We start from the raw sequence: 24822 nt of genomic DNA, 5'->3' as shown, positions 1-24822 counted from the left end.
AAATAAGTTTTATAAAAAAATGAATTTGCTGAAAGGATAAATATATGTTTTGGTTGATGTGATGAGAAAGGCTGAAAATTATTGCTATATATTATCAAGGAAAGATATATTATCAAAAGTTTTTATTTTCATGAGGAGGTCGTAGATTGGTCTAAAATAATGAAATTCGATGTCTTATAATTCGTTTAACTATGATTACAAAAAAATGGATTTTTTTTTGTATAACTTGAAAGAATATTTTACCTACAACTTTTAGAATCAGAGCGCTGCATAAAAGTTTAAATTTAGTAATTTTTTAAGCATCACATATATGGATTCGAGCGACATAGTCTGTGCGTGCATTCGCGCGCGTTTCTGTGCGTGTGTAGTTAACTAAATAATTTTTTTAAATTTTGAAGAAAGAAAGGGCAGTAACAGACTCATTGAACGGCGAAATAAATGTTTCGCTTTTCAAAAATGCAATTTCTAATTTAACATTCATGCAACGTTTTAAAAGGCTAATAAATTGAAATAGGGGAGTAAAAATCATTATCAATTTTTTTACGAAAATTATTTTTGTTTGAATGGCAATATCTATTCTTACAACTTAACCATATCTTTTTTAACATTATGTAATGCATTTATGATTTTAAATCTTACTTATATTTTTAATCGCTCTCTCATTTTTGCCGTTATTATTATAAATATTTAATTATTTTGTTATCATTCCTAATCAAATGGCGTCGGTTATAGTATCACACATTTATATCTCATCAATTTATATTAATTTCACTCAGTTTATATTTATATCCCTGGGTTTACATTTATTTTATTCCAGTCGAAGAATAAGAATTTTGATTTCTACTTTTTCTGATCTCGATAAAACAAAGAAATAAAATAACTTTTTTATACTTTTTGAGTTATCAAAATGATTTCATTCATTTATGCACGAAAATCGTATATTCTGCATTTCTATTAGGAAAATAATTGCATAGTGTATGCATAGAATTCAAAACTGAAATTTTTAAAAAATGCTTTGTTCTGAAATAATTACAGTTTTTAATACTTTTATGCTTTTACTTTCTTATATACTGCTTTTCTCATCAAATATTTGTGGACTGCAGTGATAAACTCTCGGCTTCGGATATGGCGGCTTATGGGTTGGGATATGAAGCATCCCACAAAATCCGCCATGCACATATGTCTGATAGGCATAAAAATATCATCACTAGCCATCAACATCTTCGTGTTAATGACTAGCGATACAAAATTCGCCGTTGGTGACTAGCGTTTAAAATTTCATTGCTAGTCATCATCTCACCCACGTGTTCGAGTTTGTGAGTCGGGGATTTTTGGAGAAAACAAAGCTAGCTCAAGACTTGCACTCGGCACCTGAATAACACGTAGAATTACACGGTTCGTCCCGAAACAATTTTCATCTTCAAACCTGAATAATAATTAATTTATTTAGAACAAAATAAAAAAAAAATGAAAAAGCTTAAAATCACTAAGATAAAAAGCATTTCATTTCAAAATTGTATAAAAGAAAATAAGTGGTTTATTTAAGGAATGAATTAAATTTATTTCCAAAAACTAGACCTTCTTTAATTTAAATTAATCTACATTACAAAGATTAATATTTTTTTCAGTTCCTGTTCCTCTTTAACATGTTCCACGAACTTAGGATTCCTCATTTCAGAACGAAAAGAAAGAAACAAAAATGAATCAAATATCAATAATTAATCACAATTGCGGACAATCAAATTCATTCTTGCATGATTTATGTAAAGTTTATTTGCATTTTTAGAAATAAAAATTTTCTTGTGCATTTTATATGATTATAAAAAATAACGTGATTATTTTTTGAATGATAATTCATTATAAGTGTTTTTCATCTTTAAAAATTGATCATATAAATGAAACATTATGGCGAAATATTTTATATCATTTGAAAGAGAATCAGATGTTTTTCACAGTTGGAGAAGTTTGATTTCTTTTCAATTTTATTGATTTTTAAACATTTTGAAATTATTAAAATAAAATGTACAAAATAAAAAAAAAAAAATGACATTATAGTTTGAGACAACTGAAGATACTCGTGTTGCGTGTGGAGAAAAAGTAATGCCTTAGAATATTTCTCAATTAAAAATGACTTTGAAAAACGCTCTTGAATTATTCTTCAACTCAATACAAAAATGGACGAATATACTTAGTGAAACTCCCACTGTTTTTCGTTCATGGAAATGGCATTTCTGTTTCAGAGTCAAACACAATACGAAACCAAAAACAATAATTAAAAATCAGAATAATGATTTTCATTAGTGATTTTCGTTTTCATTCATTTAAATAAATTACTTGTATCAAGAATTCAGTTTGAATTTCTAGATGACCAAAGATGGAGGTACCCATGGATACCATTTTTTTCTCACTTTTCCCACACAAAGTAAATTAACTTTATTTCCTCTTATCAGTTGAGCTATCTCGTGATAGAGATTGACAATCATTTCCTCGATAACGTTTTGTTACAGAGCTCTCAAAACCTTTGCATCAATATAGTAGGAAATCAGTTCACGCTGTAGGGAATGCTGACATGACTGGAAGCTGACGGTCTTTACATTTGCTTCCTTTAATTCTCCAATATATGCAAAGAGTCGCATAAATTTAAAGTAAGTACAAATATATTTTTAACAATTATTTCACATGATAAGTCGATATTTCTGTTAAGTATATTAAGATTCTAATACAAGATATTGATATATCTTTTATTGATTAAATTTGTGAATAAATAGTTCTCTTGATATTATAAATTTTATCATAAAGGACACAAATACTTTTGCAAAATAATAATAATTTTTAATTAATGATACGCGTAAAAATTTCCACTCCAATGGGCTAGTAATAGTGCACAGAAAGGGACAAACTTCAAAACACGATTCAGCGGCAAAAATATACTGAAAATTATCTTTAAAATGTTTCCAAAAAGGAACCTTATGAAATATTTGAAAATAAAGTATTTCAAAATTTAAAAAGTCTGCTAATCGTCTTACATTTCAATATATTTGATTCAAGAATTCCTCTGATACTTGTAATATAGGTGAGGAAAGCAATTTGAAGTTGCTACTTTATTTGTTTGTTTTCAGAAAATAACTTCATTGTTTAAAATCTGTAGTTACTTGTTATAACATTTTATAGATCAGTTTCTTTGGATAACATGTATAAATGTTATTTGGTAAATGCCCAATAATATGTTAATTAACTTGATTCTTTTATTAATGAGACTTATTCCGTTTTTGTAAAGATGCAATGTTGTTATAATTTTTAATTTACTTATTTGTGAACTAGAGTGGTGATATTTATGAGTTATGTGTTTCTGTTGATAATACAGCATTTCAATATTTTCATAAACTAATTATCAGTTAATCAATCTTAATAAAATGTTCATATGATATGAGTCTCTCCATCTGACAATAAATTTGAGAAAAACTGATTGTAGTAATACATAATATTCATAATAATTAAAAATCAATATATTAAAGACTAAAAGAAACACACTTGTGTTAGAGAATTGAAGAATAGAAAAAGTTTTTTATCACAAGAACGGACGTAAAAGTAAAATCGTAAAGGCCCGAGAAGCTGACTCCAATATTATTAAAAATTTAGCCACAATAATAAGACAGAATATTCTAAACATTTAATAAAGGGTAAAATATATAATAAATATGATTAAAAATAAATAATTTCCAATATTTAAGATATAGTTTTCTTAGAATATTTCCATCGGCTTTATACTTTTAAGATTTTGTTTTGACATTGTTAGTCTCAATTTAAAAAATAAATATTTTTTTTCCTTTCAATTCAGTAACAACAGTATATTTATCTAAAGTTTTCAATTTTTACTATTTATATTTTTCTGTCACAAACGTGGCACCACGTAGAAGCTAATTTGACAAAAAAAAAAAAAAAGAAGTAGAATATAGTTATATTTTGCTACAATAATATGGGATAAAAGGAGTCCTAAAATTTTGTTTGAAAATCTGCAGATTTTCTAAAACTATTATCCATGTCATCTAAATCACATCATTGAAAACTATTTTGATATTAATAAAAAGTTCCAAGAATAAAATATCAAAACACATAAATCAGATTGCAATGATAAAGGTCAAGAAAGCCATATTTAACATGATAAATCTAGCAAGTAAAACAAATAAAAACAAATTCTATAAATTTCTACTGAAATAGCTTCATTATTTTAACTATAAAGCACAACGATGAAATTTAAGAAAACCCCATTTAGCATTATAAAATGAAAAATTACCGTCGGGAGGGCTAAAATGATCCAAAGAAATTGGTGAATTCTGTAAACTTTGTCTCATTTATTTATATCAAATCACAGTCGAGAAAACCTCATTCAACATTATAAAACGAGAAATTCTGATGGCTCAAATTGAACAAAACAGCCTACACATTTGATAAATTTCAATTAATTATAAAGTGTAGTATCGACGTTATTTTCCCTGTTATCACAGCACAAGAAAGTAAATAAATATTTTATGTGTATTTATGTTATTTTTAACAATATTTTTCGTCAAAAACATTAGTCTTTGAGTCAAAAGAAGATATATAGTTTATTAAGTCAAAATAAGATTTATAGTTTATTTCAGTTCGAAAAAAATGTGTTCCAAGTGTAAGAATATTTTTGTTTAACACACCTATTAAACCAACAAAGGAAATTTAAGCCTCTTTATGTCCTATTTAAAATGCATAAGTGTGGTATTTTTCAATATATTTGAGTGAAAGGGATTTTGAAAATACTTAGAACTGTGGATGAATCAGCAGAATTCTTGTTCCCTTAAATGCTATACGTGCCTTCGACAAAGGCTCGAGTTTTTTCTGAATAATTCAAAAAATTCTTGTGATGGGAAAATAGGTGAAGAATTAGTTTTACATTTAATCTCATTTGAATTGTTCCATATTTGTAAAGAAGGAATTTTGTAATCAATTTTTCAAGCTGCTCCGCCGTACTAGAGTTTCAATAGTTATACTGTGGTGTTCCCGATGATAGAATAAGAATTTCATGCTTTCAGAATTTCATTATTAATTAATTATCTACTTTTATTTACCTTTAATTCAAAATGTAAAGAGCCATCTGGTAGTGAATTTTTTAAAAACATTTACAAGATTCCTTTGGTTATAAAATGAATTATGATATACGTTAAAGACAAAAATTTCAAATAAAAATTATAATGTATGCTTAAACATTAGGAATGAAAATTATTAAAAATCTACAGATTAAAACAAAAATCGTAGATGATTGAGAGATTAAAAAGGATAAGAAAATAAATTAAAGCTGAAATTAATATTAAAAAATCATAAGCAATAATTAAAAATTAAAATGTATTAAGAGGGTGGACAAATTTTAATTTCCCGGCTTCGTTATTTAGAGAGCTAACGTAAATCAGTTTCATATATTTTTGAGATTTTTGCTTGGATTTTTACATTTTTAATAAAAACTATTTTCTATGAATGAATGCTCTATTAACAGCGTTGTAAATCTTTTTTAATTATTTAATGTTGAATGTTTTCACAATGTGTGGTTTATGTCAATGCCGGAGTACAGAATATTGACATTTTCCATGTCTATGACAAGATAATGAAACTCAGTATCAAAAATTTCACTATAACTACATTATTTCCTATAAGTGCAAATGTAGTTGAGCATTTCCCTGCATTGTTAGCTTCGTATTAAGAAAGATAGAGCAGATATTCTTTATGGTTACTGAATTAATGCTACATTAGTGGCCGGCAACAAAATGTGAGTTCTGGAAAATGTAAGAATTATGGCCATATCTCTATTGGGAACCGAATATAGAGATTCTGTTAGAAAATTCCCTGCCTTCTTAGAAAACCTATATAATCAAACAGGATTGCACGATTCCGTCAATTCTCTATTAAGAAAGATAGCGATAACCAGCGAACGATTTTTCCAAAACAACATATTTTGACATTAATCAACTGCATTGTATTTTTTGCCAAATATTTTAAATTCAAATAAATTTAACTTCAAGCTTAGAAATTGTTTTAGTAAAATCATTTTTAAATGGCAAATGACATAATTTTAAATAAATTCAGTCTGTCTGAAACCAGGAATTCCATGAATTGTTTAATAACTTTAAAATGAACCAGAGTGAAAGAGAAAATCTTTCAAATCATGTATACCATTCTTCAATTCAAATATTTTTTTACATATTTCATAGAGGTAATTGCTTTCTAGCACAATTATATTATGAAAATTCATAATCCTCGATTTCAGGTTTAATTGGAGGATTTAAAGACTTTAATGAAATGATATCTGGAAGGACACTTGATCCTTCTTTATAATGTAGACATTTGATTTAAAAAGATCTTATAATTTAAAAAAATAATTCAGTATTTATTTACATTTCTATTGAGCACAATATTCTTTTATTTATTTATTTTTTAACTTAACTTTAACTTATTGCAATAAAATAAAAATACTTTAAAATGGATTTAATCGAAATGTGGTTCTTCGGAGCTAGAGTTCGGTAATCCCTTAGAAAGTGAGCCAGCATATTTTGATAATTGTATAATCATGCGAACAGGCTTTGAATCACTTCATCACTTCTTATGAACAGAAGTTAATATTAGTAAGTTAACAGACCTCTTAGCAATTTAATAGCTTTCTGCGTGCATTAAAATAAAACATGACTATGATTTTCGTATTAAAGTTAATTCAATTCATCTCTTTAATTAATAATTAACAAATTATTTACTTAAAAATGAATAAATTGCGCTCTGAAAATTCCCTTTTGCCTTTACTTTTCTGAAATGATTCTAAGCATGCTCATGAAGAGTCTTACGACTTTTCATTGCTTACCCTTCAAGTATTAAGATTATTGCTGAAAATCTTGAATGTGTATTCATAAAAGCTCTTTATTTCTTTAAATGTGCAATGAGACACCTAAACTAAGAAGAAAGGCAACAAGTTTTTTCTTTTTATGCAATTTCTACATATTGAATCAAACGTATTGATTTTTCAACGTCCGAATAGATGTGCTTTTCAACTTTGTTAGAAAACAATAATCTCAATTAACACTGAATAGTAGCAAAAATGGAGTGAAATTTTGAAAGCAAGTTATTTAAATATAAAATTTTCTTTCTAATTTCAAAGAACTGACTATTTTATTTAAATTACAAACAGTGAAAATTACATATTACATACTTACAATATTCACGTAGAGCATAAAATTTCGAAAAGAAAATAAATCCTTAAGATTTAATCTTGGATAAAATTATAGAAAGCATACAAATGTGGATCATTTTTATTCTTTATTTACTAACTTGCTTTGAAAGACAATTCAAAGAAAAGCATGAACATTTTAAAAAGCTGAAACATAATTAAAAATATAAAAAAAATTCTTGGCAGTTAATGTTTGTGCATTGCTATTAATCTTTTTAAAAAATATTTTCAAATTAAATAATGTGTCCAGATATTAGTTTCAGTTCCAGGGACTATCAAAACAATTCTTTTAAGCTTAGAACTACCTAAATGATAAAACATGGTGCGTTAATTTCAAGTAAACTTTTTTTAAATAGTCTGCATAACATTGAAATCGAAAACAAAATAAAAATATAAAGGTTTTTATCAACAGCAAACAAACTAGGAGTGTTTTAGTGCTAAATTATATTTGAGATATTTGAGATAGCCATAACGTTCCTCTAAAGCATAAGATTTCAACAAGAAAAATTGAAAATTTAGAAACAAGTAAAATTATTAATAGCTTTAAAAATGTGAATCACTACTATTCTATGTTTTTCTATTGAGTTTATTTAAATGTAAAATATTTCATGAATATACGTTCTGAAAATTTAAGAAATGGGAAATTTATTAAAATTACAAAAATATTTTTATTATTAATACTCTATATTTTGGCATAAATAACTTTAACGAATATTTTTGAATTTAATTTAAATAACAATATATTTTTTCCATATTACGGTGAAATATCCAAAAGTTATCAAAGTAATATAAGATATATTTAAATATTTATTATAATTTAATATAAGATATATTAAAAATTATGATTTTGTAACCTTTTTATATAATTTTTAACGACCTACAAATCGAAAACAAAATCAAAGAGGATGTTCTCCAAAATTCCTTAAAAAAAAAAAAAAAAAAACCTTACATTTAAGTGTTGAATTATTTTTGAGTTGTATTAAATTATTTTCGTACGGCGGAATGAAATATGTGCCTACAAGTTTTTCAAGGTTACTCTATGTGCGGTCAAATTTAATATCACGGGAAAAGTAAATAAGTATTAAATAATAATTCAATTCTAAAGTATTTGAATTCTTGAAAAATTTACCTTAATTATTAATTTAGGATTTTCTTACTAACAAATAAATGCACTTAAGTATTTTTTATATATTTTAATGAAATGAAAAATTTTAAACAGATATAGCATTTAAAATTATCATGTTACAAGAATTTAAAATAATCAGTTAAATGAATAATTAATATTGAAATACATTAAAAATTATTAATTATACAATAAATCATTTAATAATGGTTTCCGTAATTGAATTTCAACACACATTATAATCTAATAATTTGCAATTAATAGAATTGTTATTTCTTATAAATTTATTTAGTTGGAAAGTATGTCAATAACATTTTTCAAATAGCATGCATGCCGCCTCTCCTCAGCCCAGCTGCCTAGTCTAAAACCCACCACCTGCATGCTGTCTCAAATGTTGTATGCTATCTCAAAACGTCATATGTAGCTTACAGTTCTGGCTGTTAAATTAAAATTTTATACTTTGCTGTGTATGGGATTTGACATACAATATGTTTATACAGCGACGTATAATTGCGACGATAAATATCTTATAATGAATGAAATCTATTCAACTTTTTATTTCCTTGAAGGAAAATTGTTAATTTGGAGAGGGGGGGGGGTAAACAAACTAAAGCAAATGATTTTGTTAGAAGGAAATGGAATATTGAAAATAAATATATTCTTATATTGCTCATTTTTCTTGACAGAGCTGATTTTATTTCAATAACATTAATGCTGTCTGTCATAAAGGCTTTTCATATTTCAGGTCAAAATGGCACCGTGGGCTTTCATGAAGGTGAACTACCTTCCTATGACATTAGGAGTGGTGTTTTCCTTTGGACTAGTCACCTGTTTTGTAGTCGCTGTCTTAAGAGGAGACGTCTCTCCTTATATGCCATTTATTAGGTAAGATAAATATAGATTTTTTTCGAAAACTTCAGCAGTTCTTTTATGCGATGTTCTAATAATAATTATAGCAAAACCCAATCTATAACCTAAATAAACCCAATCTTAACCTAAATAAATTATTATATCAGTAAATGTAGCAACTGAGATTATTCGTGGTTTATAAATGTTTTATTAAACTTTGAGGGGTTTTATTTAAAGATGACATAGATTAAAGAAAAACGACTTTTTTCAATTTTCCCAATGACTACTCATTTGCCTCTGTTTAGAAGCTGCGGTTCTAGCAATGGGCAGTACGGTAGAACGAAAATGGCCTTAATTTTTTTTTTTTTTTTTTTAGATTTTAGTTTTGTAATAGTGTAGAAAAGCTGTCTTTTAGGTTCAAAGACAATTTTAAAAAATTTGGTTGAAATATTACATTATCTTAATGTGCCTCAAAAAGCTTGAAATTTGTAAAAAAATTGAAATAAAAAAAATTTAATGTACCTTTAAAAAGCTTTCTTAGATTTTAGTTTGGTAATAGTGCGGAAAAGTTGCCTTCTAGATTCAAAAACAATTTTAAAAAATCTGGTTACAATATTTACATTATCTTGAAGTGCCGCAAAGAGTTTAAAATAAAAAATTTGAAATATTTATAAAGAGCTTTTGAAAAAAATTCTTAGATTTTAGTTTGGTAATGGTAAAGAAAAGTTAGCTTTTAGGTTCAAAAAAAATTTTTTTTTAATTCTGGTTGCAATACAACAATATCTCGAGGTATCACAAAGAGTTTAGAGTTTCTAAAAAAATTGAGAAATTATAAACTTTGATAAAATAATTTTATGAATTTTTCGTTCATTTAATGTTACAAAAAATGATTTTAAATACGTATATAAGCATTGCAGCTGGAAAAAATTATTAATTACAAAAAATAATAAATAAAAAAATATTTTTATGTCAAATTTTGTGTTTCTTATTTCTGTATTCTTAATTATTACAAATGTTACAGCTGCAAAATGCTTGTTTGTACTTCATTGTCACATTAAACTGTTTTTTTAGTTAAATTTTGGCATATTCACTCGTGAGTCAATATTTTCTCTTATGTATCCTTGTCTTGCGATTGAACCACGGACATTTTGAGCCGATTCGGCAACCAGTTTCACAGCTCTTTCCACTGCTTGCATGTGTCAAGGAAGCCGGGGAAAGTCGGTAACCGAGTCCCATATACTATTTGGTTCAGCTTCAGATGCCTTCTGCGTAAAGTCTTCGAGAGAGTCACTGGAAACATGTTTTAAGAAGGGGGTGGGGAGGCGTTAGCAGTTACGTCATTTTCAAACCATGAGATCATGTTGATATAATCCTATACATTGAAGTTTATCTTTGGAACTTTAAACTTCCTGACTCTGTTTTTACTTTCTATTCTTGCTTTTAAAACACGTCGTAAACCAAGCTCTCTTTGAATTTTACGTTCATCACTTAGCATGGACAAACCGATGTCTTCTAAAGCAGCAAACTACTCATTTCTTTGAATAATCTGGTCAATAATGTTCTTGAGATCATTAGAGAGATAGCGTGAATATGAGATAAGGTTAGAAAGATGTTTGGAACGATAATTACGTGAAAGTTGTAGCTTAATATTAAACCACACAGGTACCTGATAGTTTTATCTTTTCTTGTCTATTTGATGGATCGGGGTGGTTTGATTCTTTTTGTAAAGAACACTGTTGTTCTTCAGTGTCAACTGATCTCGACAAAGCTACTGATTTTAAACCAGCTCTGTCCTTGTCCCCGGAAGCAGACAAATCTCCGCCTTACCTGAATAAAAACCGCTTCGGGGACGATTCAGTGTCATAACTGTGCAATCGTAAAACTGTTTTTATATTTCTATTCATATGACAACGCCTATTTAAAGCTTTTCATTTAATAATTGAGGCTCGCAAAAATCCTTAAAAAGTTGCAAAAAGTGCGTTTTTATGAAACTTTAATGTCCTTGCCTATACCAAAAGGCAACTTTTTCGAGCTATTACAAATTCAAAATCAAAAGTTGATTATTTCTTAAATAAAACATTGAAATGTCGCAAAAATTTTAATTTTATGAAACTTTAACGTCCTTGCTGCACCTCAAGACCTACTCCAATATTTTTTCATATTTATAATTTATTTTATCAACACCAAAAGGCAACTTTTCCACGCTATTACAAATCAAAAATCAAAAATTGATTTTTTCGTTCCACTCTAATGCGCAGAGCTGTTGAATGTTGTTAATGTCTCTCATGATCATAGATTAATTTTTGACAGATAGAATGCCCACATAAATTTTTAAAAAAATTTATCCCTAGATGGGTTTAATTCTTGATGTTTATCATGAAAATTGATTTAATCGGGATAAATTATAAAAATATAAAATATAAGGTTGAAGAAAAAATATTCCCTTCAGTAAAGGGTTTTACTTTGCGCAATTTTATAAGTCATTACCACTGATTTAATTTGACAAAATTATTAAGAATCAAGGTCCTACTTCATCCTCCATTTCCTAGAGAGATCGAAAGAGCGTAACTTCATAATTCACTTTCTATGGAGAAATCTTTTGATAAACGTCGACAGCCAAAACCGCTGAACCAATTTCAATAATTTTAATTTCAAATAAAAGTTCACGACCTCCAGATATGTCATCAAGGGTTACCTGTTCTCCCCTATACTCTACTTTTGAAAGAAATTGAAGGAAAAAACTTCATAATACATTCTCTATGGGGAAATCCTGCGTCAGTGTTTGCAAGACCAAACTACTCACCCGATTTCAAAATTTTCGACTTCATATGAAAGCTAAGAAGCTTAGATATAATTCATGACCCTTAGATATGTCATCAACGGTTACCTACGGTCCTTTACACTCTGTATTCGGGAGAAGTCGATAAAAAACTATTAAACCGCACATTCGGTATGGGGAAATCCTACGACAGAATTCGTAGGATTCAACCTTTAGACAGATTTCAAAGAATTTTATTTCATATGAAAGCTCATGCCTCTCGATACATCATCTATGTTCTTTTACATCCCTTCGCTATTACGTGAGATTTTATAAAATAAAATTTTGGCTCAGTCCTCAGCTTCGAAAATTGGAATAATTTCGCCAATTTTCACCTCCAACTTGACGATATCGTTAGTTTGAATTATAGTTAACCAAACAGGATACTCTATCAATATTGTGTAACTTCTATTTATATTATTATAACTTATATTCTACTTTTGTCGCGATAAGATGTAATTAATCAAACTTGGCTGACATGACTTCATTAATCCTTACTAGTCGTGTTTATCGTCCATATTAATGAAATTAATGAAATCATTAATGAAATCATCAAAGCGGAAGAATTTTGAAAAAAGTATATTGTTTCAAAATAGCAGAAATTTCTAATTTACATTATGGCTGCTTTATAATGATAGAGCAATCTGGTTGGTTTGCTATGCTTGCAAAATGACGACAAAAACAATCGAAATCGCTTTCGTCGTTGAGTTTGGGATTATATTTAACTTTTATTTTGCAATATCGCTCGATAATAAATGTGGGGGAGATAGACGGTACTTGATGAAATATCAAGGAGTCATGAGATTTTATACGAAATAAGAACTGACAGAATCTGTTCTCCCATTTTTTTTTTTATTTAGTGATTGTAACTGGAAAATTCTGTCAAGGGTTTTCCAGTCAGAGAATGAGCAATGTATTGTTTCTTTTGAAATTTCTCCCCGAAATTGTAGATAATTGAGAAATAGGTACAGTTGATTTCAGATAAAATTCATATGACCTACTTATGGCCAGTGGAAGCATTAATTTAATGCGAAATAAAAATTGTAAAATTGCTACAGTGTTTGTCGGTCGGGGAATAATTCTTTGGTTTCGCCAAATGTATTTAAATGCATAGATGGTGAGCAAACAGCTAGTAGCCAAAATGGCTTTTCTTCTTATTTAGAATAAATCAATAACCTTATGTCCAAATTAAAATAACTTTTAAAAAAATGTGCTGACAATTGTGAAGCGCGGAATCGCGTGTTTTGTTTGCTTCCGCCCCTCCCATTAATGGCTTGAAAGATTCAACAAAATACAAGAATGCTTCCACACTTATTCAAAAATCTAAATCTCAAATAACTTGAGAGCTTTCTTTTTTGTTGATTCACAAATTATTTTTAGCATCCAAGAAAAATGATCTAATTTTTCTATTCCTCAGACTAAAAGTAAATGAAACAAAAATAATTGTAAAATTAAATTATTTTTCATCAATTTTAATCTATAAAATGATAAATTAAACTGAATACAAGTCACATTGAGAAACTTTACATAAAAGTATACCTGATATAGATAGTCAAATAATAATATTACCGAGAAGAATGTAGAATAATAGATAAATATATCGCCCTTCATTTATGACGACATATTTAAGTTTTCCTAAGACCAGTTCGATTACCTGTTGCTCTTTTTGATGTGGATTCACTATATTGACTCCTATTTATCTGCATAAATGGGCCCTTCCACCAAAGTTACAAAAATCGACTCATATCGATGTGGAACCTTATCTTATGTAGCATAGCATCTTTATAAGACATCACCTATTAGTAGAATTTCAGAGGTTGTTCTGCGCAGATACAGAGGATTGGTATTCACGCGCAACCTTCGCATTTTTTCAATTTCTTAGGTACATGGGAATTTGACCTCTATTCTTGTTCGTAGATTGTTCTTTGACTGAGGAAGCTTTATCTGGCGATAGCTGTGATTTTTGCAATAATTTGATGGAATTTTCATTCAATTACACTTATATGCTCGTTAGAATGAAATTAGAACTGAATATCTCTTCTGCAAAAGAGATTTATCTCACATACGCACGTTCACCCAAGATTTTTCTTGAGTTTCCAAACGAATTTTCTAGAACTATCCGCTGAATTTTCTGGAACTATCCCTTGAATTTTCTGGAACTATCCCTTGAATTTTCTGGAACTATCCATTGAGTTTTCTGGAACTATCCATTGAATTTAATTTAAGAAATACACTGCTGGTCATTAAAATTGCAACACCGGTAAAGAATGTCAAAATCATATGAAAGGAAGAAGAGATTGGAATATGCAAATTATTAGTATTTCGGTGCATTCAGACGACGCAGGAGGCAGAAACGACAACTGAAGCACTACATAAAAGAAAAATTATGTAATGGATTTCTCATTCAAAATGTTCTTTGTAAGATCGGAGTTTGATCAGAATATCGTGTTATTGTAGCCATGTATTGTATCGTGTTATTGTAGCATTGCAAACCATGGTCATGGGCCCCTGCGAGTCGGACCATCCACCCCTCTCCAGCTAATAGAGATGTGTGAATAGAATACGGTGTGGCACAGACTTGAAGCAGCATATGGAATGAGTTGCTCATTTCTGTTATCCAAACGTAGGTCCACTCCATGACTAACCAGGTGAAGGCCAAGCGTAGTAGCTGTTTTTACTAATTTCGCACCCCTGTAAACCCCCAGACTGCTTACAAATTTAATCATTTTGTCTTCATGTCATACGGTTTATATACAATAAATATTTTTTTTTATTTTTGTATTTTCTTTCCTTCATGATGTTGCAATTTTAATGGCCAGCAATGTAATTAAATTAACATAATCTGTTTAAAGTAGCTGTAAACAGAATTCTTAATTCTATTTTGTTGAATGGAAAAAAGAAGTAAGTACATTTACATACATTTCCTACTTTCTTAAACGAATTTAATTTCACTTTTTTCTTGTTTAATAAGATAGAATTGTGTAATAGATTTCCATCACTTGAGATTAGATTATATTTCTGAAATTTTATACAGTTGTGCTTTCCAGATGGCAAAACAGTTTATATATCTAAATATAAATAAAGGTTATGGTGGTTCTGTATGTATATATGCATGTAAACTCCTCTTCTAAATGACTGGGCAAATTTCAGCCAAAATTGACATACTTATTCTTTAGGAAAAAGAAAAAATTGTCAACTTTTTAAAATGAAAGCGTTATTCAAATTTTAATTTATTTGAAATTAACCTAAACTTCACCGTCTGTATGCAGTAAATTTGGAGCAAATTTTCTTACAAGGCATATTTTAATATCATCACAAAACACAAAATTATACAATTTAAATTATATCGATTTCATTTTGGTACAATATTTATTTCAACTGCTATTGATTTTTAAAAAAAATTGAAATATTAATTTTGAATTACTATACCACAATTTTTTTTGAATTCCTGTTTTATTTTAATACTTATATTTTAACCAAGATTTTATTTGTTCCAAAGTAGTGATTTAGCACCATACCGAAAAGCCGCCCAGAATCAATAGATGAAACTGTGGCAGGAAAAATAAATCCCTTGCGAACAAATGAAACAGATACATGGATGTTTTAGGCTGATATATATTAAACCAATGTTTTCCTTTTTTTCCCGTAGAAACATCAGAGAAAATTGTTCCGAAATAATTGATACTATCATAAAATTATAATATTTACCTTTATAAAGGTAGCAGTTTCTTTTTTGTGCAATTTTTCTCTCAATTGTTATTGTTTCTTTAGAAAATTTATAGCAGGTATGTAAGAAATCAAAAAATTGCAGGCAACTTTAAAAAATACTCTTTCACTGTTTTTTTAAATTACTCTTTTAGTTTAATGTATCTTTTGACAATGCCTTCGTTGATCTTAAAGTAATGATGAAGCAATGCTCAAAACTAAACTTAAGACAATCTCTCAGTCTAAAACAAGCTTCCTTATTTTTCAACATATGTGAATAAAATGTGCATAGTTAATTTAACAATTATTGAAATCTTTGTGTGTGTGTTGGCACTCTACAGGCCAGACCGTTGGACCTACAGGCACGAAATTTGGTACATTTATATCTTGGAGGTCGGGAATGTGCACCTGGAATCTCTTCAGTTGAATTTTTAATTATAATTATTTTAATTATTAATTAAAAACTAACTTTCCCGCCAAAAGAAATACCCACCGCCAAATGAGTACGGCTTCAGTTTTTTTCCCACGCTAATAAGGTTAGGCTTAACATTTTTCGACCGATTATTTCAAACGATTCTGTTTATTTTCTTAATGTTTGATTCATTTGATATTAAACATTGTTAATTAATCAATCTTTCAGATTCATTCTGAAGTACTTTTGAATTAAAATAAAGCAGAATAAGGGAAATTAAAAATTTCTAATCTGCATAGCGTCTAATCTGCATAGCTGGCTTATAAAAATTCATTTTTTTCACATATATCAGCATTTGTGAACAAAATTTGCAGTACTAACAAATATGGAGAGTTATCGGCGGTTTTAAAAATTGTTTGCTTCAATCGATACCCTAATTTTAATTAAAAAAACATTTCATGCTCTAAAAGAATTTTGAGTAGCATAATATTTTGTACAAAGTAGGGTTTTCTGTTAAAAATATTACATATGAAAAGGCTTTTATTCTGGAAATACCAGGTATATTATTCAGTTAATTACAATGACTGGACGGAAAATAGATTACGCAAATTTTATTGATATTCTGGTGATAAAAAAGGCACCTACATAATCGAATGACATGCATTATGAAAGCGCCGAAAAAATTACTTTATTAATAAGCATTTGGGTTATATTTTCAATGCACGATCTCCTCTTATGTATAAGATGCTGCATCGGCATCATTTTCTTTTGTGTGAAATTTATCGCCTTATGCCTTCCACAGTCTACATATAATACTTATTTTCATTCCATTCCTTAATGAAAGTTGAGATATTTCTAAACAAGGAAAATTATTTCATGTCCCTCCTGTGGATATACGTGGATTCTCTTGTTAATTCTTACTTTAACAGACTCCATTTTGCCTTTTTTAATTGTATAGCTAACTCTATAAAAATTTAAGGAATAACCCGATACATTGCTTAAAATTACAAACTCATTCCATCTAAAATGTTGTTTGGTATTAAATTTCGCAATTTTTTTTAGCAGATTAATTTTTACGATTTAACATATTTTCACATTCAACTTAAGCAGACGATCTTAGCTTAAATTGGGTGTCAAACCCTACGACATTTCGCTTCCAAAAACTTCTATGCCAAAGTTCTGCATACACCTAAGAAAATGGGGGTAAATGAAATTCGTATATAAGTTATCTGACGTAATAATATTAAACAGTATCAATGGTAAAGATACCTTTTAATACGTTTCTATTAACTCGCTTTCTGGTCTGTCTGTCTGGCTCCTTGTTTGTCTGTTCAGTGCAATTTTACAATTGATTTCAAACTAACTTCCTGATGAGCTAGATACTTTAAACATAGCTCAGAACTAGTTAACAATGCAATAATAGTTCGGTTTCTTGTGTTTGATACAAATTTTTTCATCAGGTGTAGTTCATAGAGAAGTTAGTTTATAAATTTCACACACACAAGACTAAAAAGCAGAAAGTAATTACAGATTTTTAACTCCATATTGATTGCCCTAAAAGCTTGTGATTCTGAATTTAAAAAATTCTCTTAATCTGCTTTAAAAACGCGGCATACTAGAAAAAATGTTATTTAAATATTTAACTTCTTGAGTTGATAAATAATTATTTATTATTGAGTTCCATTAAATAATTATTTTTATTATATAACACTGAATAAAACTCCTTTCTCTTTGACGTGTTTATTGTTCGTGAATATATGCAAGATAGTACATTTTGCTTGCACATGAAACAACAATGGTACTGCATCATTACTCATATCAAGCGCAAGAAATTATGTAAATAAAGCAAAAAGAACGTCAATACTCGTTTATTCTGTATAGCACATTTATCTCTCATTTAACCGGATAAAAATTTATCGAACGTTTCAAAAATCAAAATTGAAGCCACCGAGCACATTATCAAAGCAGATAAGAAAAGAACAAAGTAATCTCTATATTATTTTTTTTATGAAAGCCAGATAAAATAACAATGCTGTTTGAAAATTCGATAATAATGTTAACTGTTTCCCACATCTTATGACACATTTGTTTCTCATTATACATATTTGTGATATTCAAACATTCAAAGTGATACAAACTTAAAATGCACCCTAATTATTCTAATAGTGCGTCCCTGTTGGACTTGGTAGACTCTTGACATTTGTATCAGAGTTCATAATACAATACTATTTGAAATTTTAATTAACAATTTCTAACTTTTATTGTCGTATACTTTCTCACATTATCTGCATTTGATAACAAGTATTCATAACAAAACATAGCAAGGATTGATTCAATTGAATTTTAATGAATCATCTTTATATCAAAATAACAAATCTTGGGTTAAATCCATTTCATAAATACTTTCCATAAATCATCTTTATATCAAAATAATAAATCTTGGATTAAATCCATTTAAATCTGTTTTTCCCCTAGGGGATGTCAATATGATAAATGAAAAACACAAGTACATAGATAAATATTTTTTTTATCTGGTACCAAATCCGAATTAAAGATTTGTATCAAATTATGGATCTAAAAGTTCGAGACAAAGGGAATCTAAAATTCTATTGATTTTTACTGTTAATTTTCCTTTTTTGCAGAAAATATTATTTTTGAACAAAAGAAAAATTTAATATTCATAATTGAATTAATAAATGTTATAATTGATTTGTTTCTGTCTTTCTAGCGAAACTGGCGGGAAATATCCCGAAGCTGGTCTCTTCAGTATTTTCCTGTATCTTAGTTCTGTCCTAGGTAAGTAAGGATTATTTTTACTTTCAGAACAAGAATTATATTTATTCTCAATAAAAATATAAGTGCTCTTATTTCAAACTCATAGATTATAGAATTTTATGATACTGACGTATGTTGCGGGAGACTTAACTAAAGGAAATATTCAGTTCTTTTCATTCGCTATGCTTCTAATATCTTAAAAATCATATAAAACATAATCAGTTTATTCATAAATTTTGGCTACCCAAAGACAAATTCTTCGTATAGATTATTTACCCATAATGACTTAAGTCCAAAATGCATCAAATGGGGAAAATAACTTTTCAAAGTTCGCTTTTTCCTATAGATATGAGCAGTGGTGGTCTTGTGGTAAGATATGAGCTTCAGGACGGGAGGGTTCGAGACCTAATTCCATCGAAAACCCAACATGTAAGTGGGTCTGTTGCACGCTAAATCCGACGGGGGCCAATCGTCCTCCCGTTAGTGCAGCGGGGAAGTTTGGAAATAAAAGGATACTACCAGCTCAGGTGCCGTCCTTGTCAGGTGCCGTCCAGATTAGCAGGTCCGTCCCAAAACAGCTCTAGTGTTGCTTTTAAACGGGATGTTAATGTAACTAAACTAATCTTATATGATGCATATCGATCTTTAGAGCCAATAGGTTAAGGTATTCCTTTGCGAATCAATTGTTTTCTTAAACTTTCGCTACGATGGTTCTAAATAGGTGATATTTTCAACTGGCTAAAACAATATAGTTTGTAAATTTAATTTTTCAAAATTGTGTAAAGTGATAAACAAATATGGTATATAAACACACAAAAAAATCTTTATAATATATTATTGGGTTTTGTTTAGAAAATTTAACATCCCATTTTCAAACTACACGAAGGCTGTTTCGTGATAGATGTTGTAATTTAGAGATTTGGTCAGATAACTTGGATCTCATTTTAGGAAATTTTCACACCACATCAAAATTTTAAAACGCTAAACAAGGCCAAATGAATCTTATTTCGTGTTAAAGATTAGAAAATATTTAATTACCACCGCAAATTGATTAAAGTGCAATGGGTTTTTATTTTGTTAATATTTATTCATTTGAAGGGATGGTTCGCTTAAACGCACAACAGTGCAACAGCTCCATCATGCTCTATTGCAGAAATTTAACCACTTATTTATTTCATTTTGTACATATTATTTTAAACAATCAACATTCTAACACCATTTATTATGTTGAGTATCAATAATATAGGAAAATGAAGGAGAAAATACTACCGTTTTTTTTTCTTTGTAAGAAAGAGAAAAAATCTTGTTCGACAATTATTTGCTTCAATCTCATTTTTTTTTTTTTTTTTTTTTTTTTTTGCTGCTGCTGCTGCACATGCTTAACAAAAAATCCTAATTCCCTAATTCTTTTTTACCATATGATTTTAAAGGAGGAAGAGTTGTAAACAATAGCAATTAAATAATGTTAGAAACAAAAAAAAAATGTTTTCCGATTGCTGAAATAATTGCGCGAATCCCCAACTTGAAAATAAATTATAAAATAAAAGATAATTAATGATAAATAAAAAAAATATTGTAAATCAGCTGCAACATGTGTCTTTATTTTAAACCTAAAGTTCAGGATTTAACTTCATCTAACCGCAGCTATGTAATTCTTTTTAAGAGAGATTAAGTAATGCAAAAAAGAATTAGAAAATATATTTTTGAAAAAATTAAATATAAATCAATAAATGCTAAGTTAAAATTTCTTTTTTAAAAATCTGACTATATCAAATAAAAAAATATTATTAATTTTATTAACTTATTACTAAATTATTCAAAATGAATTAAAAATTGAAATTTTAAATTATGCAGCAATACACCATTGTGCAATATATCCTGCAAAGTTATAGCCTCCTACATGATTAGAATGCATGAACAAACATTTTTCACTAATGTCATTAAAAATATTGAAAAATAACCCGCTTTTTCTAAAAATATATATAGGTGATATTTTTCTTTATATATGATACATACATCAAATAGTTTCCTTGAAGATTTCACGTGTTTTTCGGAAGAAGGCATGTGAATTTTTTACATTACTCTTACCATAAATCTGTAACTAAGATGTTCTTTTATCAACAAGAGATAATTATGGAGTGCATTTTTCAATAAAATAAGCTAATAACAGTTGCTTTCTTTTCTTCTTAACACAATTACCTTCAAATTTTGGAGACACCATTTATGATTTATAAAATTTCTGATTTTAATGGATTTTAAACTTTTTAAACTATATAAAAGCTCGTTTGAAAAACATCTAAATGGAATTCTTGGTTCTTTACTCAACTGATAGTTCCACAGTTTATTTTCCCCACAAAAAAATTTCAATATCAGCAAAACTAATTCGATAAAATGCAAAATGTTAGGTCACATGGCGTAAATTACAGATAAAATCTTAAAGAATTGTATCTACAAAAGATTTAAAGCTGTTAAACAAGTATTAAACAGAAATGTTACAATGAAGCATTGTTTCCATGGCAGCCGTCAGTAAACTGTTTATGTAGTTATTAAAACAGCAGAATTGTTATTGGCAGGAAATCTAGTAAAATGCATCGCATTCTCAAAATGGTATTATTTAGTTTCTCTAACAATTTTATTAATTTTAACTATGGCATAATAGTTTTTGTACTATATATTTTCAAACTTAACGCCAATTTAACTAGCTATTTTTTTCTTTAAAATGCTCTTTCTGTTGACTTTTTTATAACACTTAACCAATACAGTATTTATAACTGAAAATGTAAATCTAAATGTTACAAAATATAAGTACATATAACGCACATTTCCCCTTTAAACAAGGGACCGGTTTCAACCAAATCTGAGATAATTATCATCTGAGTATAAACACTCTGCGCACAAGACTTCTCTATCGCAGACACTAGGAAAGAGATGGTGAGTGAAAGTCTTAACATACATTAAAAAGATAATAGGATACCTTATAAAAGAGAGCAATATTAACACTTAACACCACATCACACCTCCATTTCTAGAGCTCATGTGACACCTTCCCGGTTTGGTATAGATGTACATGGATTTTATTAAAAAAAAGGAAAAAGAAAAAAGAAAATTACACAGCAATCAATTGGAAAGAAACATACAAATAAGAAAATATGAATACATATAACTTAATAAAAAATGATAAAAACTAAAATGAAAAATAAGATTCACGAGTATTTTCAAATTCTAAATGCATAAAACTTCCTAAATGCTTCAACTACTGTTTGAAGTATTATGATTCACCCCAACATTACAGAGACTTTTAATTGGTAAATCGAAACGAATGCGTAATTTTCATGATGGTTTTAAAACATATTTGGTTATTCCTGAATTGGAGAATGTAAATCTTGAAATCTCATTTTTTCAATTTGAGAGAAAGCGTGAGATGCCTATTGTTTAAATTTGAAATTGGAAGTGTTTGAATTAAGATAAGTTTGAATTCTAATTTTTTTTTCTTTTTATTGAATAAATTCATAGATCACAGTGTTTAGTGAAATTTCAAATAACATTATCTCTCAGAAATGCGTTTATTTTAGCGTAATAGTTTGACGATACTCGTAAGGTATCGTCTTAGGTATCGGTAAGGAAATATCTATAAACCTACCACTGAAATTCAATTGAAAATGGAAAAAACAACGCTTTAGGGGGGCGGGAAGGAATTTATAAGTTTAAATTATTGTAGGAAAACGGAGTTAAAATTCCGTTGCAGCGTTTATGATAGCCTCATTTGATTTATTTGCAGGAAATCTCGTCATTCTAAATCGATGCTTTCAATGAAGGTGGAGAATATAGAAAGGGGAAAATGCACACTTTAAAACATCTTTAGCCCTGGCAATGATATGTCTCTTATTTTATGCGATCAATCATGCTGCATTTTTTATACAAAAAGTCTTATTGTCAGATTTACAAATACATCAAAATTTTTTGAAATAACTGCAAAGAGGATTTGTTGCATTCACTTGGAAACCACTTTTGGGTTATGTTGGGATGGAAACCTTGTCAGATGACTAAGACGATACCTAAGCTGGCCATCCTCTCCAGACTTCCGAACCATAATAACAAAAGATTGACTCACTGCATCAGATTTAACATGCATCAGACCCATATCTTTAGTAGAATAGGGTTTCAAGCCTTATCACTAAGCCAACGCAACCCCAGCTACGAATGGTCAGAATCTCATTACTAGGCCTACGTGGCCCTAGTTACAGATGGGAAGCAATTGACTTTGATGACAAAATAAAGGTGAGTATATGCTTCAAATATTAAAAAATAAAAACAGAAACATATAAATATGAAACTGACGGTAGAAATTCTGCTTCGATTCATCGATTTCACTAATAACTGGTTTGGAAATTAGTTTCGAATTCATTAATTGCTAAACATAAATACTCACCAGAGATTAAGGTGGCATATGTCGGTCCCTTTCTTTTCTAGGAAAATTCACATTCCTTTCGATGGAGTATTTTTCGTGTGAAGGAGAAGGAGGGACATTTTCAAGAAATTTTCTTTTCAATCTGAATATGATGAAAAAGATTAAGCCAGTAGTCTTGTTAAACAGATTGACACGACTCATTTAAAGGTGCTGCATGAAATGCATGAAAAAAAAATCAACAATCAAAATAAATCTTATGAAAAATAAGTTCATAATTCTCAACAAATTAATAAATCAGTGTTATATTTAAGGATTAAATAATTAATTTTGTTTTAGGTTTATCTACTATGTTCACTCGTTTTCTGATAGTAGATGAATTAAATAGAGGAATTGACAGAACCATCGATATTCTTAATAGATCATCAGTTGTCATCGGTTTTATTGCTCTCATGGGCATGGTGGTGGTTGCTGCATATCCGGTAAGAAATTGCAATTGTATTTTTGTATGCCTCTATTTAATTTCACTTGTTTCATGTTTACAGTTTTTGAATTTTACATCTAATTATTCAATAAATTCCTAATGTTCTGAAATTTTACACATATTTAGTATTTATTCTCGATTACAATGCAATATTCCAGAATTTTTAGAACTTAAATATCAATTATTCGATGAATTTTACATTAAATTGTATTCCGTATAAAGGCATCGTGTGAGAATTAATTTAAAAAAAAAATTCTTAGCATGGCTCCAAGGTAATTATAATAATGAATCCTCAAACACATTATGAAGTAATAAGTAAAAAACAATAATAAAAGAATAACAATTCTTAATAACAAAAAATAAAAAAAGCTTTTAGAAGTCAGTTTTTATTACTGTACTTAAAAGTAGGAAACATTCTTTTTAATTATTATTATTATGAATTTGAATGCCAAAGCAAAAGCGTAAAAGCGCTAGGCTCTGAAAAAAATGCTCATAGTAGTTGGAGTTTTAAACACATTCAAATGTATTTTAATTTTTTAATGAAATTTTTAAGAATATTCCCTCTATTGAAATTAGTAGTGACTTAGTTTTCTTATGATATAGTTTGGAAGAACACTCACTTTTATGTTTTTACTCATATGCCCAGATTTTTTAGAAATCGTTCCTTCCAATTTTTGAAAAAAATAAAAAATAAAAGCGTGTTTTCTCTTTTTACTTTTATTTTAAAGATTATCAGCTTATTCCCGTTCCCATCAAAAGCATTTCTTAAAAATTTACGCTTTGGTAATTTGAATGAAAAACTTTCTTTTATTAAATAAACGTATACAAATTCAAATTTATAAAATATTTTCAAAGAAAATTTTGCTTCTAAAATACATTACTAGGTCGGAAAAAAATAAAAAAGCAAGAACTACGCCGCAAATTTTAACTAAGTCACATTTTAAAGATTTGAATAGATTATGTTAAGATTGTCAGATTTTATATTTACTTGTTGGACAAATTTGGCAGCTTTGA

General features: G+C 28.5%; 1 protein-coding gene across 2 annotated transcripts in view; it reads left to right on the top strand.

Moving 5' to 3' along the window:
- The first annotated feature begins 2508 nt into the window (after positions 1-2508).
- LOC129960306 (DNA damage-regulated autophagy modulator protein 1-like) overlaps positions 2509-24822 on the top strand; it is a 34552-nt gene continuing 12238 nt past the window's right edge. For both annotated transcript variants that reach the window (XM_056073644.1, XM_056073643.1), the window contains exons 1-4: positions 2509-2645; positions 9106-9245; positions 18873-18940; positions 23664-23806. In XM_056073644.1, coding sequence (XP_055929619.1) covers positions 9112-9245; positions 18873-18940; positions 23664-23806 — 345 coding nt within the window. In that variant the 5' untranslated portion in view covers positions 2509-2645; positions 9106-9111. The remainder of the gene's footprint in view (positions 2646-9105; positions 9246-18872; positions 18941-23663; positions 23807-24822) is intronic.

The sequence above is a fragment of the Argiope bruennichi genome, chromosome X2 (assembly GCF_947563725.1).
Source record: "Argiope bruennichi chromosome X2, qqArgBrue1.1, whole genome shotgun sequence".
NCBI classification, from domain to species: domain Eukaryota; kingdom Metazoa; phylum Arthropoda; class Arachnida; order Araneae; family Araneidae; genus Argiope; species Argiope bruennichi.
The sequence above is the reverse complement of the archived record's forward strand: the minus strand, read 5'-3'. Positions and strand labels throughout refer to the sequence as shown.